This window comes from Myotis nattereri, assembly GCF_964212035.1.
Source record: "Myotis nattereri genome assembly, chromosome: 3".
In the NCBI taxonomy this organism is placed as follows: Eukaryota; Metazoa; Chordata; class Mammalia; order Chiroptera; family Vespertilionidae; genus Myotis; species Myotis nattereri.
In genome coordinates, this window is record NC_138077.1 from 126,477,673 (window position 1) to 126,496,212 (window position 18,540).

General features: G+C 45.4%; 1 protein-coding gene across 1 annotated transcript in view; it reads left to right on the forward strand.

The window, feature by feature from the left end:
- Positions 1-18,540, forward strand: part of LY86 (lymphocyte antigen 86) — a 65,511-nt gene that overhangs the window by 27,514 nt on the left and 19,457 nt on the right. The window contains exons 2-3 of the mRNA XM_081087934.1: positions 6,241-6,327; positions 7,897-8,025. Of these exons, the coding sequence (XP_080944060.1) occupies positions 6,241-6,327; positions 7,897-8,025 (216 nt within the window). The remainder of the gene's footprint in view (positions 1-6,240; positions 6,328-7,896; positions 8,026-18,540) is intronic.

Consider the following 18,540-nt stretch of genomic DNA (forward strand, 5'->3'; position numbering starts at 1 on the left):
AAAACCTATTTGAAGAAATAATGACAGAAAATTTCCCCTACCTGGTGAAAGAAATAGACTTACAAGTCCAGGAAGCGCAGAGAACCCCAAACAAAAGGAATCCAAAGAGGACCACACCAAGACACATCATAATTAAAATGCCAAGAGCAAAAGACAAAGAGAAAATCTTAAAAGCAGCAAGAGAAAGACAGTCAGTTACCTACAAGGGAGTACCCATACGACTGTCAACTGACTTCTCAACAGAAACCATGCAGTCCAGAAGAGAGTGGCAAGAAATATTCAAAGTGATGAATAGCAAGAACCTACAACCAAGATTACTTTATCCAGCAAAGCTATCATTCAGAATAGAAGGTCAGATAAAGAGCTTCACAGATAAGAAAAAGCTAAAGGAGTTCATCACCACCAAACCAGCATTATATGAAATGCTGAAAGGTATTCTTTAAGAAGGGGAAGAAGAAAAAGGAACTCTTACCATTTGCCACAGCATGGATGGAACTGGAGAGCGGATAAATACCACATGATCTCACTCATTTGTGGAATATAATGAACAACATAAACTGATGAACAAAGACTGATCCAGAGACGGAGAGGCATTGATTGGACTGTTGGGCCTTGGAGGGAAGGTAGGGGTGGGTGGGGGTAAGGAGGAAAGATCAACCAAAGGACTTATATGCAGGCATATAGGCCTAACCAATGGACACGGACAACGGGGGGGGGCGGGGGGGGTGAGGGCATGAGCGGGGGGGGGAGGGGGTAACGTGGGGATAAGGACATATATGTAATATCTTAATCAATAAAAAATATATTAAAAAAAAAGAAGCTACCTGGTACAATTTTATTAAGCAACCAGAAGCAAACCAGCTTCACTCACAGTCTCTTTGCCCAAGTGTTCTTCTCTCCATAAACTGTTAGAGTTGATCTCGCCAGTGCAGCTAAGCTGTGTGTTAATGGTAAAGCCTTCCCATTCTCTATTGTCCTTCCCTCCCCTCCCCAAGCTGTGCCTCTATTAAAAGCATGCTATGAAATATGCTTTGTAATTTCTAACTCCTAGAGTCAGCCTGTATTCTGCTCACAGAACATGTAGGAAGCAACACCAGTTCCTAAAGTAATGGGGATCCAGGGGGTGAACCAGAAGGTTAAGGTATAGTATTTGAAGAAAAGGCAGTGTTCTGGGTCTCAGATGTCATCCATCTAAGTACTGGATGGGTGCAAGGACAAAAAGAGAGGGGGGAAGGATGAAGGGAAGGGAAAAAAAGAGAGAGACAGAGAGAGAGAGGGAGGGGGCCTGGAAGGAGGGGTAGAGAAGTATGGGAGTGAGAGGAGGGAGAAGAAGAGAGAGGTGGGAAGAGAGCAGAAGAGAGGAGAGCAGCAGGAAGAGGGAGAGGGAAAGAGAAGAGAGAGGGAGACAAACTTCATGTAGCAGGAAGGACATGGACAAGCTTGGGGATGGACTTGGATATGAACCTGGGAGGCGAGCGGAGATGAGGCTGGAGGAGTACCAGCTCCTTTTCAGGGTGGCGCTGCTGTAAGAACTCCACCTCTCATGGGGCAGGAGAGCCGATGCTCACCTATCTTGCATTAGTTTTTAAAACCTAAAAAATCTGAATAAGTGCTGTGGATTGTATCTATGTCAGTTTCCTAGTTTTCATACTGTGCTATATTTTATGTCAGATGTTACCACGGGGGGAAGCTGGGTAAAAGGTACCTAAAACCTCTCTTTATCTCTTTGCAACTTTCTGTGAAAATATAATTATGTCCAAATATGAAGTCAAACAAAACCCCTCAAGCAGAACCATGAAATATAAAAATGGCATGAGCAGCATGAGAGTCGGCTCCTCCTCTATCCCTCAAACCACCTAACCAGTGACCAGGCTGCAGGGCGCCCAGCAATGCCCTGGCTCGGGACTTAATGCCATGGAGCCTGGGACCACACTGCCGGGCCCAGAGACCTGCACTGCCCAGGGCCCCCAGGCTCGCAGCCTCCCTGTCCTTGGTGGGGAATGCCCCTCCCGAGGCTGTGCCAGTGGGTTTTGTTTCCTTCCCCTGGGTCCAGCTGAGACCCGAACACTGGTTAGAAAATACCCAGGCGAGCTTGTCTTCTCCTGGACGACCACCCGGTCGCAGCCAGCCCCAAAGAGCACAGGCCACCTCCAGAGCTTCAGGCACAAGCATGTTCCCAGAGCTGAGATATGTTAGACCCTGCACAGGCTATGCCTCCTGCTTACCTAGGTCTGTTCTGCTCCGTGGGTGATCCCCAAGCAGTTCCAGGACACACTGACTGCTGCTGCCCTTGGAGAGCCAGGCAGATGTTGCGCTGCTTTCCAAGAGACTCTTCTCAGCCCCAGGGACTGGCTCTCAACTGTCTGGGGGGTAGGGGGTGAGGCTGCTTCCATGCACCCATGTCCCAGGATGGTGGGGGCAGCAGGGCATTTGGGGCAAGCTGGACTCACTCACTCTAAGTACCGTCTTCCCTTGGGTGGAAGCCATACATGTCAACAAGGAGCTTAGAAGCTGAGGAAAAATATTTCACATGAACAGGCTGTATATTTTACCATGAAGCTTTGCTTCTTTGCTCAGTTTGTTTGCTGCTCTCTATACAACGATGAGTCTGGAGGAAACATTCTCTCTGCCCTGGAAGCCTGAGAACACCAACTCGCACTAACTTCCCAATTTACTCTTTCACAACATCCAAGTGCAGGTGATGTGCATGTGTTACAGACCACCTGAGCAAGTGTCCAAGGGAAAGTCTCTGCCTCGCCCCCGATCAGTTCAAATTCTTTATAAAGAGAACTTTAAAAATGCAATCCACCACCTTTTATTCTGACAGGTGATTCTGAGACAGTTGGTAATCTGGTAACTGACAAAGCAATTCTTTAAAGCAGCCGTTCTCCACAACGTTAGCTTGTCCCCCAGGGGATATTTGTCAATGTCTAAAGACGTTTTTGCTCCTCACATCTGGAGTTGGGGGCAGGCCTGCTGCTGGTATCTAGTGGGGAGAGGCTAAAGATGCCTCCCACGATGCACAACACCACAAACAATGTGCATGTAACTCCTATTATTAATTCAGCAAACAACTATGTGGAACCCCTATAATCTTAAGGCATTATGTGGGCCCTGAGGCTGGGGACCCCGCTTGGCAGCACCTGTTGGAGGAATGTCAGAGGCCTACAGACGATATTAGAGCATGCTGAGTGCCTGACTGCAAACACAAACCAATAGGGGGAGGATATGAGATTCTAAGGATGGAATTGGGGAATGGGAGGAACTGATGTCATGTCCCCCAAGATGACTGCAAGCTGCATATTCACTCTCAAATGTAAAACGAAAATAACTGATAGGAAAGATCGCCAAGCCCAAGGCGCTTTTCCAGCAATCTCATTTTCTGTGTTTATAAACACATCTTCAGAAAGAAGTAGCCTACTGCTTTCTTTGTGACTTTGTTCCTTATTACGATTATTTTCCTAACAATATTTTTCCAGTATCAAAGACATATTTTATTTCCTTATTTTGTCCTTAGTTTATTCTCTCTATCTCTACCTTTAAATATCAATAAACATACAGTATCATTCTGTAACTGCTAAGTAGCTAAGCATTACACACTTGGCCTCTCTTATTTTTCCTCAGATAGCAACCTAAATGTATTCACAATTTTCAGATGTACTTTTCTAAACATCTGTTAGTTGGACTCTCTTTTTCAACACCGAGTGCCAAATATGTAACAGAAACATTGCATTTTTACCCACTGCTCCTACTTTCCAAGCTGAAGGAAGCCCTTGGACAGCACAGAGATGTTTATGAAGTAAAATGAGCAGAAGAGAAAAAGGCTTTTCCCCCCAGAAAAGTTAGTGGCCAGATTAAAGGTCACTAGATTCGGTTTGCAAGGCTGAAATTGCCTAGCGATCATTTCCACAGCAAAAACCACAGACAATTATGCATCCTCCAGGTCAGCAATGTGGGTGATAAAACTGTCTGGCACACTATCACTGACAAATGTGAGCTCATAGCTCAGCTGAAATTGAAACCAGTTATGAAAGAGAACTAGCAGATGCCACAGGCCTGCACACAAATATTCCAGGCCATCTTGCAAATCAAGTAATTAGCATGCATCTTTGAGGCTCTGCTTTGTGAAAGCCTCTGCACAACACGAAGCGGCAATTCTGTGTTTGTTTGTTTCTTTCTTTCTTTGTTTTTTATTCTGGTTTTAATCTTGACCCTGCTAGTTAATACCACCTCTCTGAGTCTATATGTTTTTATCTATGAAACGGGGAAAATCATACCTATCTCTCAAGATCATTATTTGTTGCAGCAGTCTGGACCTGGTCAGGAAAACAGGACCACGTCAGATATTTTAACACAGAGAATTTAATATAGGGAATTGCCTAAGCAGTTCTTAGAGAACCAAAAAAAACAAAAAGGGGGCAGTGAAGATGCAGTTACCACCCCAAAGGCTGGGAGAGCAGAGGGCAGTGGTTGGAGCTATTAGAACCTCCAGGGGTGGGCAAACTTTTTGACTCGAGGGCCACAATGGGTTCTTAAACTGGACTGGAGGGCCGGAACAAAAGCATGGATGGAGTGTTTGTGTGAACTAATATAAATTCAAAGTAAACATCATTACATAAAAGGGTACGGTCTTTTTTTTTTTTTTAGTTTTATTCATTTCAAACGGGCCAGATCCAGCCTGCGGGCCGTAGTTTGCCCACGGCTGACTAGACCCTTGAAAGAAGAGCCCTGTGGGGCTGAGACACCCACTTCTGGGGGAAGGGGTGACAGCTTCTGAGGTACTGTCATCACAGGAGCTTCGGGGCCCGCAAAGCTGAGCTTCTGCTGATTCCAGGAAGGTGCAAACGAGAGCTGGACATGAACCAATTGCCACTGCCAGGGTGACACCCCCTTGCCAGGTGACACTCTCAAGTACCAGCAAGTACGCAGGAAGGAGCAAGTGTCTCCTCCCACTCAGCCTCAGTTTCCCTCTGGCACCTCTAGCAGAGGAGAAACGTGATTTCGAAGAGCCCCAGCTTCACAAAGCAAGAGTTTGGAGGCTGGGTTTGGAGCTGAGAGATAGTGGCTTACTACACGGCCCTTTCATCCATTCATTATGTGATTTATCCAGCGCTTGCCATGTGTCTGGTCGTGAGGCTCTCTGCTAGATGCTAGGAGTCTGAAGAATTCAATGGAAAACTCATAAATAAAGTGCACAGCTCAGTGACTAGTGCAATGCAGACCCAGGTCTCCTCTCTCAGGCCCGGTGAGAAACATAAGGAAAAAGGAATGGACAACAAAACACCAGCTCCTACTTTTTAGGAGTTCTGCGTTATGGGGTAAATCAAAGAGCAACGTATAAAATCATACATGTTTGTACACTTTAAAAAGTATTTCAGACATAACTGTTTTAAGAATTCAGAAGCAAACAGATATGTCGGGGACTATCAGGGAAGCCTTCACAAAGACAAGGAGAATGAGCAACACCTTAGTACTTCGACAATGGCCCCAAGGGGTGAGACCATTATAAATGGGAGGAAGCGCGTGTGTAACTCAAACATGGTGGGAACTTCCTGGGTGCTTACATTGCAGCCCCGACCTCAGGGAATGGAGGATGCTTTGTGACATGGAGGGTGGAAGATGGGGCCAGTAGAACATTTCTTGACACTCTTCTAGGGGATAGATGAGCCATTGGAGTTTTTTGAATAAGTAGAAGTTATGTGTTAAAAAAAATTATCTTTGTAGCCCTTATCAGATCTAACATGATACCTTACATATAGTGAAATATTTGAGGAAAAAGTATTACATTGAATAGGATGGGATGGACTGGGGTGGAATTTTTAAGGCAGGTCTTAAATTTTGAAAATCTGCATATAGATTCTTCTGTTTTAATTATAATAATAAATACTTTGGGAAGTGTTTCGAGCAATCAATGAGCAATTTTAAGTCTAAGTTCAGGAAATAAAAAGAGTCAAGCAATGATAAAAATTTAACAAGTGAAGATGTAACCCACCAAAAAGACACCGTGCTCATTTCTCAGACCGAGCATGACACTGGGCAGCGCTGGCTTCACAGAGACTGGGAGGGGTTGTGGAAAGTATCACAGACCTATGCAAAAAATGTATTGGGCAGCATGTTTTTTAATCAATTTTAGTGACTCATATAGAAAAAATAATATAGAAAAAATAGAAAAAATAATGAATATGAGTCTGCAGAGTATACAGTGTATTCACACCTAATCTGCTGTTTTTCTCTTGGCAGATCCATTACAAGATTTTGGCTTTTCTATTGACCAGTGTTCCGAACATTTAAAATCAAATATCAACATTAGATTTGGAATCATTCTGAGTAAGTAAAAATATTGACATGAAATAAAACAACCTCTTCCTGGCTCACTCACCCAATTACTTGTATTAACTGGAGTGGCTGGCTCAGCCCCTGCTCCCCAGCACTCTGTGGAATTAAATCTACTTCCATCTTCCTCTTCAGTTCTCTCTCTGGGTAACATCCAGATAGAGTAAAACTCTCATTTAATGTTGTGATTTTTGTACTGAAAAGACTCTAGGCACTCATTTGTATGATATAAGCACCTGGAATCAGTATACCCGACAGAGAAAGAAAATATTTTGAGCTTAAGCATTGATGTTTGCTCAGGAGAGAGTTTTTGTTTAGTTATTTCAGCAACGAACAAGTCTACTACCAGCAACATGGCTAGTCTTTGTGTTATTTCATTTCCCAAACAGCTAATATAAGTTCTTCAATCTTGACTCAGTGAAAAGCGTGTAATTTCTCACTCCACCCCAATCAATGAGCTCCAATGCTTTCTGATTGTTTACATTTGTATGGTCATGCCATAGCAATTAATCGTCATATTGCTATAGTTACTAGAGTATCGCTTTTCTAAAAGGGTTTATCAAAACCAGAGCAGAGGATTTAATAAACTTAGCATGGGGAGTCAGTCCACAGAGATGGAGGGAACATTCCCAGAGTCTAAAGACTCTCATGCATCCTTGTATTTCTCAAACCTCACACAACGTCTGGACTCTATAGCAGCAGCTCAATAAATGCTATGAGGAGAGACAGAGAAATGCAGAATGAAAGGAGAATGGAGCAGAACATAAAAAGAGGAATGGAAGAAAGTTTCAGAAAGAATTGGAAGCCAGAACTGCAGAGCACCCTGAAGCTTCTTGTGTAACTATGCTACATCTGCCCAGCAACAGTGAGGGTGTGCAGGCTTGCCCACACCCTGGCGCTGTCAGGGAGGTATCTAATACTATGGGGCTGAAAAGTGATAGAAGCCAGACCTGCAGCCACCACATTAAGGGGACATGGCATCAGGACAGGGGAGCACAGCAGATAAACTATCTCCTCCAAGCAGATCAAGTTTGTGAAAGCACCTCATCTCATACTCAGGGCTGGCACCACAGTCCCCTGCACCACTGCCTAAATCAGTGGTTCTCAACCTTCCTAATGGCGTGACCCTTTAATACAGTTCCTCATGTTGTGGTGACCCCCAACCATAAAAATTATTTTCGTTGCTACTTCATAACTGTAATTTTGCTACTGTTATGAATCATAATATAAATATCTGATATGCAGAATGTATTTTCATTGTTACAAATTGAACATAATTAAAGCATAGTGATTAATCACAAAAACAATATGTAATTATATATTCAATATGTGTTTTCCGATGGTCTTAGGCGACCCCCCCTGAAAGGGTCGTTCGACCCCCAAAGGGGTCGCGACCCACAGGTTGAGAACCGCTGGCCTAAATGTTGTTTTACCAAGAAAACGGTTCCCTGTGCAGCACAGACTGCTGGAAATGCAAGTTCTTGGGGCTCATACTTGTATAAATTTTGAATGCTTTGATATGCAGAAACCCACACTAGGTAAAGCCCATCTCTTTTCCTTTAGGAGAGGACATAAAAGAGTTGTTTCTTGATGCAAGTCTCCTGACGGAAGGAGTGCCCTTTTTGAATTACTCCTATCCCATCTGTGAAGAGGATCTCCCCAAGTTTTCTTTCTGTGGAAGAAGGAAAGGAGGTAAGCTGCCTGTCTTTCTCACTGATTGCTGAGGCCCAGGAACAAGATCTCTGCTGAAGTCAGGACACCCTGGTGGGAATCTGTGGGCAAGTTTCACCTCACACGTCAGCATCTAAGTGCTGTGTCGTATGCTGTTACATAAAAATAACCATAAGGCTCGTCCACAGGGCCTACCTGATAAGGTGGGTGTGAAAATCAAATTAAATACCCATATATAAGGTACTTTACAAACACAACATGTGTTAATGATGGCACTTCATTTATTAAAAAAAAAAAAAAAAAGGAGGGTTGGCAACAGAAAGAATCCATTGCTGTTCAGTGTTTCCAAGTTTCTCCTCAGCAATCTCTTTACTGGCAGGGTCTCCTCAATATAGCAATGGACTCTGAAAAAGAAAAAAAAAAAATGGGAAGCTTTCTGACTGTCAGCATGCTGTAGTCTTTCTCATTTGAATCATTGACTGATGGGGCAGTAGGTGGCTACATTCAAAGTACAGATGTGTAAAACCCATGGTATTATCACTCTTTCTCCACCCACTAGGCAGCCATCCCTGCCATCCATACCTCAGAGTCCAGGAGCCCCCCTCCAGCCTTTCCCACCTCTCTTCTCCTCCCAGTCCTCACCCCTCATCTTCACCAAGACCCTGAGATGCCTCTGTTTATTTAACTAAAAGTTGGGTCTGCTCTGTGACTTTCCTTCCCCAGAAATTGTTCCTTTCCTCTTCCCAGGGTCTCCTTGCCATTCCCATTGGCCAAGGGGGAACATGCCCCTGATCCCACACCCTTGAGATACTCACTCATATATTTCCTCATTCAGGGAAGCTGGAGGGAAATCACCTAATTATGCTTCCAAACAAAGGCTCTAAAGAAATTGGATCCCCTTCCCATAGTGGCGATGCAAACTCAGGCACATCCGTGTATTTCCTCAGCACGGAGGGCTGTTCAGTAGCTGGTCCCTATTGAACTTTTTCTACCTGTCCTCAGCCATTCCTGCCTCAGACTCCTCACCCCACAATCAGCCACTTCTTCTTTCCTTCCTCCCCTTCTTCCTCATTCACTTCTTCCTTCCGCCCTTCCGCCCTTCCTTCAATACTAAGTCTCTACTGTGTGAAAAGCACTCTGGGGAGCCTGAAGGTGGACCAAGGATGGTTTCTGCCTTCAAGGACATTGATGCTGGCCTAGAGGAGACTAGAAACCCACAAAATTCTGTGTGGTGTGTGCATTAAAGAGGCACAAACAAAATGCCAAGGAAACGTGAGAGTTATAGTTCATTCCCAACAGGTTGACCTCTTGGAAAATGGAAAGTCTGAAAAATGTAATATAGAATTATTTTCCTGTTTGCCTTCAAGTTATTTGAAATTCGGTTACAGGCTTTTCAGCATTCATTATATACTAGTATATATGGTTTGTGCACAGCATAATAATGCTGGTAGTCTACAAGCATTCCTGATTTTATAAAATGTTTTGAGGAATTCCAAGCATCTTGAGTTGATAATTAAATAATAACCCCCGAGAAGACTGACAACTCAGTAGGCTGCCACCTAGAGTCAGCATCTACAGTCCTATCTCCCATGTTTGCTTATCTTTCCAATTTTCCCCCAAAATAATTATTTTTGAACCCAAATGTGGAAACAGGTATGCTTGGAAGTACTACTAGCTTAGTAAGAAAGAACCCATACCGGGCTGTCCTTTTGTTCCTACGTTTCTACTTTCTTCTATTCTCCAGATCAAATCTCCCCACCTCCTTCCGGGAAGGTGGAAATGACCTCCAGCCTGGTTTTCCTAGTTCCTTACTGCTGCTGCGGGGAGGGGTAGTCTTCCCAAATACAGTGTTGATCGTGTTACCCCCTTCCCAAAAGATTTCAGGGGTTCCCATTTCTTTTTTTTTTATTGTTTTATTCCTTAAAGTATTACAAAGGGTATTACATATGTGTCCTTTCCCCCCCCCCCCCGCCCTTGACAATCCCCTGGCCTTCCCTACCCCCCAGTGACTTATGTCCATTGGTTATGCTTATATGCATGCATATAAGTCCTTCAGTTGATCTCTTACCCCCCCCCTTCTGCCCCCCTACCCTCCCCAGCCTTCCCGCTGCAGTTTGACAGTCTGAGGCAGCTCTGCCTCTATATCTATTTTTGTTCATCCTATCTAATAAAAGAGAAACATGGTAATTGGCATACGACCGCTACCCTTCCCATTGGCTAATCAGTGAGATATGCAAATTAACTGCAAGCCAAGATGGTGGCCGGCAGCCAGGCAGCTTAAAATGAACATGAGGCTTGCTTGCTTCAGTGACGGAGGACTGCAACGTTCCCCGCCTGCCTTGCTGGCCTCTGAGCCTGCACTTTCAAACACTGTAACAAATATAGACGCTAAACAAAACCCCAGAAACCAGCTTTCAGCCACTGGGATCTCAGAGGTGGAGTTGATACAGAGTTTCGATTATAGAACCGAAACAAACCAGATACCTGCTTTCAGGAGCGGAGGCCTAAGAGCTGGAGCCTCAGAGCTAAAGCTGGCCCAGAATAAAAAAAAAAAAAAAAGGAAAAAAGAAGCAGTTGGGAGCTTCAGTCCCAGCCTGCAAACAGCCATCATCCCCTCATCCAGGCTGGCCAGACACCACAGTGGGGACCCCCACCCTGATCTAGGACACCCTTCAGGGCAAACCAGCTGGCCCCCACACGTGCACCAGGCCTCTATTCTATATAGTAAAAGGGTAATATGCCTCCCAGCACCGGGATCAGCATGACAGGGGGCATTGCCCAAACCCCCTGATTGCCCTGCGGCTCTGTGTGTGACAGGGGGCGGGGCCACAACCTCCCTATCTGCCCTGCTCTGTGTGTGACAGGGTGCAGCGCCCCAACCCCCCCGCCCCCCACGGGCCCTGCTCTGTGTGTGATGGGGTAGAGCCATAACCTCCCCATCGGCCCTGCCCTGAGTGTGACAGTGGCGGCTCCCCAACCCCCTGATCGGCCCTGCTCTGTGGGTGATAGAGGGAAGCGCCCCCACCCCCTGATCTGCCCTGCCCTGAGTGTGACAGGGGGTGGTGCCCCAACTCCCCTATCGGCCCTGCTCTGTGCATGACAGGGGGGAGCTCCCCAACCCCCTGATTGACCCTGCTCTGTGCGTGATAGGGTATGGAGCCCCAAACTCCCTGATGGGCCCTGCTCTGTGCGTGACAGGGGGTGGCGCCCCAACCTGCCCATCGACCTTGCCTTGAGTGTGACAGGGGGCGGTGCCCCAAACCCCCAATCAGCCCTACCCTGATCGTGACTGAGGGTGGCATCGCAACCTCCTAATCCGCCCTGCTCTGTGCATGACAGGGGAAGGCCCCCCAACTCCCCAATCGGCCCTGCTCTGAGCCCAACCAGGGGCTGCACCTAGGGATTGGGCCTGCCCTCTGCCACCCGGGAGCAGGCCTCAGCCAGCAGGTCGTTATCTCCCGAGGGGTCCCAGACTGCGAGAGGGCACATGCCGGGCTGAGGGACCCCCCTCCCCCCCAGGTGCACAAATTTTTGTGCACTGGGCCTCTAGTAAGTTTATAATGGTCTCTATTATCCATGAATGAGTGAGATCGTGTGGTATTTTTCCTTCATTGACTGACTTATTTCACTTAGCATGATGCTCTCCAGTTCCATCCATGCCGTTGCAAATGGTAAGAGTTCCTTCTTTTTTATAGCAGCATAGTATTCCGTCATGTAGATGTACCACAGTTTTCTAATCCATTCATCTACTGATGGGCACTTAGGCTGTTTCCAGATCTTAGCTATGGTGAATTGTGCTGCTATGAACATATGGGTGCACATATCCTTTCTGACTGGTGTTTCTGGTTTCTTGGGATATATTCCTAGAAGTGGGATCACAGGGTCAAATGGGAGTTCCATTTCTGGGGTTCCCATTTCTATAGAACAAAGTCTAAGTTCTTCAGTGAGCAAGGTTCATCACGGATTGCACTCTAATCAGCTTCTCCTGCCACATCTTGGCCCACATGCACCTTCAGCTACAGCTTCATTGAATTATTTGCCACTTTCTGACCACACCCTGTGTTTTGACACACGTGGTGCTATTCTGATGCTGCCTTTCACCTCCAGACTTCACTCAAGTATCACCTCCTCTCAGAAACCTTCCTCCTACCCCAAGCCAGTTAGTTGTTCCCTCTGGATGCCCCTGGTGTATCCCATCCCCACCTATCTCAGCCATCGTTGTATTTTGTATTCTAGTTATATTATGTGTGTGCATGTATACTAGTATGTGTGTGTCCTTTGAAAGCAGGCACTTCAAACTTTGAACTCCTTTGAGGCAGGAATATTTCTTGCTCCTCTCTGTTTCTGTAGACATTACAAAGAGAGACCAGCACAAAGTAAAGATGCAATAAATTCTTGTTTTATTGAATTTGCATGTGACAAAATGAATGCAAGTATCCCACCTCCTAAGTGACTATCTAATGATGCTTACACATGACACAAAGACACAGGTACATCCAATCCCAGCAACCAGTAAATTATCTTGATCTTCCACATTTAAGAAAACCTATTTTTCCTCAGTGAGTGGTTTTAATCCTATAGAATAAAAGGGTAATATGCAAATTGACCGAACAGCGGAACAACAGCAGCACAACGCCAGTGGCCCCTCGCCCCCATAGGCTCTGCTCCCGAGTGGCTCCCTGGAACCCAACGGGGGGCGGGGCCGACAAACTGCCCACAGTCCCTTGCCCTGGCTAGCCCACCCCTGATGGCTCCCATCAGGGGTGGGCTGGCTGGACCCCACCAGTGCATGAATTCATGCACCGGGCCTCTAATAGAATTGATAAAACAGAAGAGATATTGTCCCCCAAATTAAAGTGTTCAATTCTGTTTGGCAGCTCAAAAAGCTGGTTTTGCCTTATTCAAATGCTGGGCAGCCCTTCAGACATTTATTTGCTTTGTTGTCATGGAGCTTCATAGGCAGGCTGAGAAGCCAGAACTCGGGAAATTGCCAAGAAATTTCATATATATATATAAAATGATCAGAAAAGTAATATACAAATGCTACATGCACAAATAATTATGTAAATTACTAAACCAGAGAAACTAAAACCTTAAATTCAGAGGCTTGGGTTATTACATTTTTTTAACTCACCCATCAACCCAGTGTAGGAATGATGCTACTGGAAAGAAGTGAGGACTTCTAAGACCAGAATTAAGAGAAAAACATGCACCAAGGAGGACCTAAGGCAATACAAACCTGAGCATAAGCTGTTGTTGACATTTTAAACAGAAGCAAAGTCCCTCTGGGGTTCACAGGTCCTTCTTAGCAGAGCAGTGAGAAAACTTGGCGTCCCCTGTGGGCAGCCCATTATGGTGTCAGTTGCAGATGAATTATCTGATACTTCCATGGCACTAGAGTGCACCCCTCTGCAACCTGCACACCGCTGACTGTAATCCGAGCCAGATAAAAACATAAAATGGGTCAGACTTAGTGAGACTGTGTGGACAAAATGTTCTCTTTCCTTCTGCCTCTTCCCAGCTAGCTAAGACAAGAGCAAATTGGATTTAAAAACCAAGTGATAGTCTGTTGGCATTGGTAATTTGGGCACAATAGCTTCCAAGTCCAATCATAGGGGATTGACTAAGTAGACTATTGTCAGGCCAAACAAAGGTATTTAAATGGCTTTGTAGGAGAATATTAAATTACATTAAAATAAAAATATAAGGCTACTGTTAAGTGACAAAGAAGCTTGCTATAAAAGAGTAATCACTATTACATCCTGTTTTTGTTTAAGTATATGTAGATGTATACACCAAAAAAAGCTTTAAAATAGCATACACCTACTTGCTGTATAGGGGTTCTCTCTAAGTGATGGAACTGCAGATCTTCATTTTTATCTTTTTTTTGGAAATCTCTTTTACTTTTATAATAAACTAGAGGCCCAGTGCACAATAATTTGTGCACTCGGGGGGAGCGGGGGGGTCCCTCAGCCCGGACTGTGCCCTCTCACAGTCTGGGACCCCTCGGGAGATAAAGACCTGTTGGCTTAGGCCCACTCCCGGGTGGCAGAGGGCAGGACCAATCCCTAGGTGCAGCCCCTGGTCGGGCTCAGAGCAGGGCTGATTGGGGAGTTGGGGCGCCACCCCCTGTCATGCACAGAGCAGGGCGGATCAGGAGGTTACGATTCCACCCTCAGTCACACTCAGGTAGGGCCGATTGGGGGTTTGGAGCACCGCCCCCTGTCACACTCAAGGCAGGGTCGATGGGGAGGTTGCGGAGCCACCCCCTGTCACGCACAGAGCAGGGCCAATCAGGGGGTTAGGGTGCTTCCCCCTGTCACTCACAGAGCAGGGCCCATCGGGGGGTTAGGGTTCTATACCCTGTCACGCACAGAGCATGGTCGATCAGGGGGTTGGGGAGCTCCCCCCTGTCACACACAGAGCAGGGCCGATCAGGGGGTTGGGGAGCTCCCCCCTGTCACACACAGAGCAGGGCCCATCAGGGGGTTTGGGGCACCTTCCCCTGTCATGAACAGAGCAGGGCGGATAGGGAGGTTGTGGCCCTGCCCCCTGTCACACACAGAGCCACAGGGCGATCAGGGGGTTTGGGCGCTGCCCCCTGTCACGCTGATCCCGGTGCTGGGAGGCATATTACCCTTTTCCTATATAGGATAGAGGCCTGGTGCACGGGTGGGGGCTGGCTGGTTTGCCCTGAAGGGTGTCCTGGATCACGGTGGGGGTCTCCACTGGGGTGCCTGGCCAGTCTGGGTGAGGGGCTGAGGGCTGTTTTCAGGCTGGCAGATGACTGAAGCTCCCAACCGCTCCTTTTTTTTTTTTTTTTTATTCTGGGCCAGCTTTAGCTCTGAGGCTTGGCTCCAGCTCTTAGGCCTCCGCTGCTAAAAGCAGGTATCTGGTTTGTTTGGGTTCTATAATCAAAACACTGTTTCAACTCCAGCTCTGAGATACCGGCTGGCTGAAAGGTTTCTGGAGTTTGTTTAGATTCTATATTTGTAATAATGTTTCAAACTGCAAGCTCAGAGGCCGGTAGCAGCAGGCAGGGAACATTGGAGTCCTCCGTCACTGAAGCAAGCAAGCCTCATGTTCACTTCAAGCTGCCTGCTTGCCGGCCGCCATCTTGGCTGACAGTTAATTTGTATATCGCCCTGATTAGCCAATGGGAAGGGTAGCGGAGGTACGGCTAATTACCATGTTTCTCTTTTATTAGATAGGATACTAGAGGCCCAGTGCACAAAATCTGTGCATGGGTAGGGTCCCTAGCAGCTGCCGGCTGCCAGCCAGGGCCTCCCTTTCCCTGGCGGCTGCCTGCCTCAGGCAGGGGCCTCACTTCTTGTGGTTGGCTTGCTGGTCCCAAACCCTGGCCAAACTCCTGGTCGAACTCCCAGTCAAGGGCACAATTTGCATATTAGGCTTTTATTATATAGGCTACATGGTTACCCCTTTAATTATATACATTCTATATCCTTTCTCTGATACACCTTTAGCCCCTTGTACTCAGGTTCATTGAGAAGGGATCAAAATTGGCCACTATTTTAATTCCCACTCCATTAATGCCAGTTTAGGTCTTTTCTCTGCTGATCACATAGATTAATCCACTTTACTTGATCATGCTTTTAAACTGGCTCCATCAGCTCCACATCAATTAAATTGAATGTCCTTAATAACTACACCCAATTACAAGCCCTAAGGAAGGAAGCTGCAGTAACTTTCTTAATATTTAAGTTAAGAGCAGTAATGCTGGTAGAACCTCTGTGTGGTTAGTCAGGTTTGGCCTAGTCCACAGTCACCAACTGTGCCCTTTCCCCAGGTTACACATTACTTAGTCCCATGCTGTTGTCTTGGTTACACGTTAGGCACATGTGGCTTCTCAGCCATGAAAACATAGCTAGTCTAAGTTGAGATATACTGCAAGTATAAAATACAGACTCAATTTTAAAGACTTAATACGAAAAAGAGCAAGATATCTCAATCAAATTGTTATATTGGTTATCAGTTTAAATGATAATACTTGGGATTATTGACGTGAATAAAATATATCATTATTACATTTATCAGCAATAAAATATATTATTAACAAATTGTTAAAATTAATTTTACCTATTTAAATGTGCACCCCCCCCCAAAAAAAAATAAAAACCACATGAAATTATACATGTTACCATCATATTTCTACTAGAGGCTTGGTGCCCAAATTCGTGCATGGGTGGGATCCCTCCCAACTGATTGGGGCTGATTGGGGCTGATCTGGGCTGGCCGGTCAGGAGTAGAGACTGTGGGAGGTTGGCTGGCCAAGGAGGTTGGCTGTGGGAGTGCACTGACCACCAGGGGGCAGCTCCTGCAATGAGCATCTGCCCCCTGGTGGTCAGTGTGCATCATAGCTACTGGCTGGTCATCCAGTCACTTAGGCTTTTAGATAGATAGATAGATAGATAGATAGATAGATAGATAGATAGATAGGGCAATGATGCATTATAATCTCCCTTTGCAATTTTCAAGATTCCCAGACCAATTAATTCAGAATCTCTGGTGGTAAGACCCACGCCAGGTGATTTCAATGTTTAGCCAAAGCTGAGGAAGGAGGAGGACCTTAGCCCCAGGTAGGCATTGCACAATATGTGCCAGGAACCTTTCCAGGCAATAACTACTCTACTGTTTGCACCAACCTTATGACAATATAGAAACTACTGCTACTAGCCTCATGTTAACGTATGAGGAAATTGAGACCCAGAGAGGTTAAGTAACTTACCCTGAGTCACAAAGAAAGCAGGCAGTGGAGCTGGGTTTCTCCCCAAAACGTGGGGTTCCAGAGACTTGCTCTTATCCTGTCTGCTACCTATCCTCTTGGAACATAAATGAAACTGCTGGAGAAGTATATCTCATTTTAGCTCTCCACTAAGACTGAGAAGTGATCAAAAGACATGACCAAATTATAGAAATCAAATCATCATTTTGGGGCATAACCAGCCATTATATAAGGCAGTGTTTCTCCAAGTGTGGTCCCCAAACTAGCAACATCATCCTCATCCAAGAAATTTTAATAATGCAAATATTTACTTTCTACCCAGACTTACTAAATTAGCAACTCAGTGTTTAGAGCTTACAATTCTGTACTTTATCAAGCCCTTTAGGTCACCAGTCCGCAAACTTTTTCTGTAAAGGACAAAATAGCAGACATTTTAGGCTTTGCAGATGATATTTTCTCTACTCAACTCTGCTGTTACAGTGTGAAAGGGGCTACAGACAATATGGAAATGAATTGTACTGTTTTGTTTTCTCACCTCTATCTAAGGTTAGCCCCTACAGTTCTCATTTTCTGACCTAGGCTTGATTTCCTTTCAGAATGAGTGCCCATAGAAATGCCCACTCATTTCAGGGAAACCTGACATTTAACCATGGAGGTGTGGTCCATTCCCACAGCCCCAACAAGATTGTCCCACAATTGTCTGACTTCTCCCAAAGTCTGGGTTTGTCAGCACAAAGCAACACCACAAACAAGGCGCCCACAGCCTGTCTAGCTTGGAAATGAGTTGAGTTCACCCCAGTCTCTTTTATTCTGTCCTGATTTATCAAGAGTTCAACACACATTGATGTCCATTCTCAACAAAATGGGGTTCATTTTGTTAAACAGGTTTCCTAGAATATCCCATTTTAGGAAGATGAGAGTGAAACAATAAGTGAAATAGAGCAAAAAATTTATTGTAGGATTTATAATCTGGGAAGTATGAATGAGTCCCTCTAAGACCCGCTCACCTCCCAAAAATACATGTAGGGTGAAAATTACTCAGAGGAACAGGGTGGCTCATGTTTTGGCTGTCTAGAATATATTGTATAGGGCTATGTAGAAAGCAGACTCTCAACTGGACATAAGCCTGGAGATCTGGGCAAAGACCCAGATTAAGGTCATAAAGTAAATAGAATGAAGACAGGATTTTCACTCTTGATGACAAAAGACACATCAACTGTTATGCTTGTTTCAGCCCAAGCCTCTGGGAGTTCTAGCCAGGGTAGGTCAACCCAGGCAAAAGGCATTGGTTTCACAGCACTAAGTAGTAATTGGCTTTCAAAAATGACTTGTTTATTGTTTTACGGATTGACTTGTGGATATCAATTGTACCTACCTTCTTGCCAAAACCAACTAAAATTAAAATAAAGGCTTGGAGAAGTTAGATAAGTGAGGTGAAGTGTGTGTGTGTGTGTGTGTGTGTGTGTGTACATACTATGATTATAGGAGACTGTGCTTGAAATGGTTGAAACATGATGAAAACTCGGGAGGACTTGATCTTACATGTGTGACAGATCCCAGAAAGGTGCTGAAGACAGCAGGCCGCACAAGAACTGCTGGTGCGGGGTGCACCACCCCTGTACACGAGCACTAACCACTTTCAGTAGGAGCAAAATCAATTATGAAATACATGTACCAGATATGAATACACTTCACGTCATGCAGTGTGTAAGCTACAGAAAAAATTGGTTGTGGATTTAATTTTCAATGCATCTGGAAAGCTTGCAATTAAATATTGCAGTGACACCTTTTGT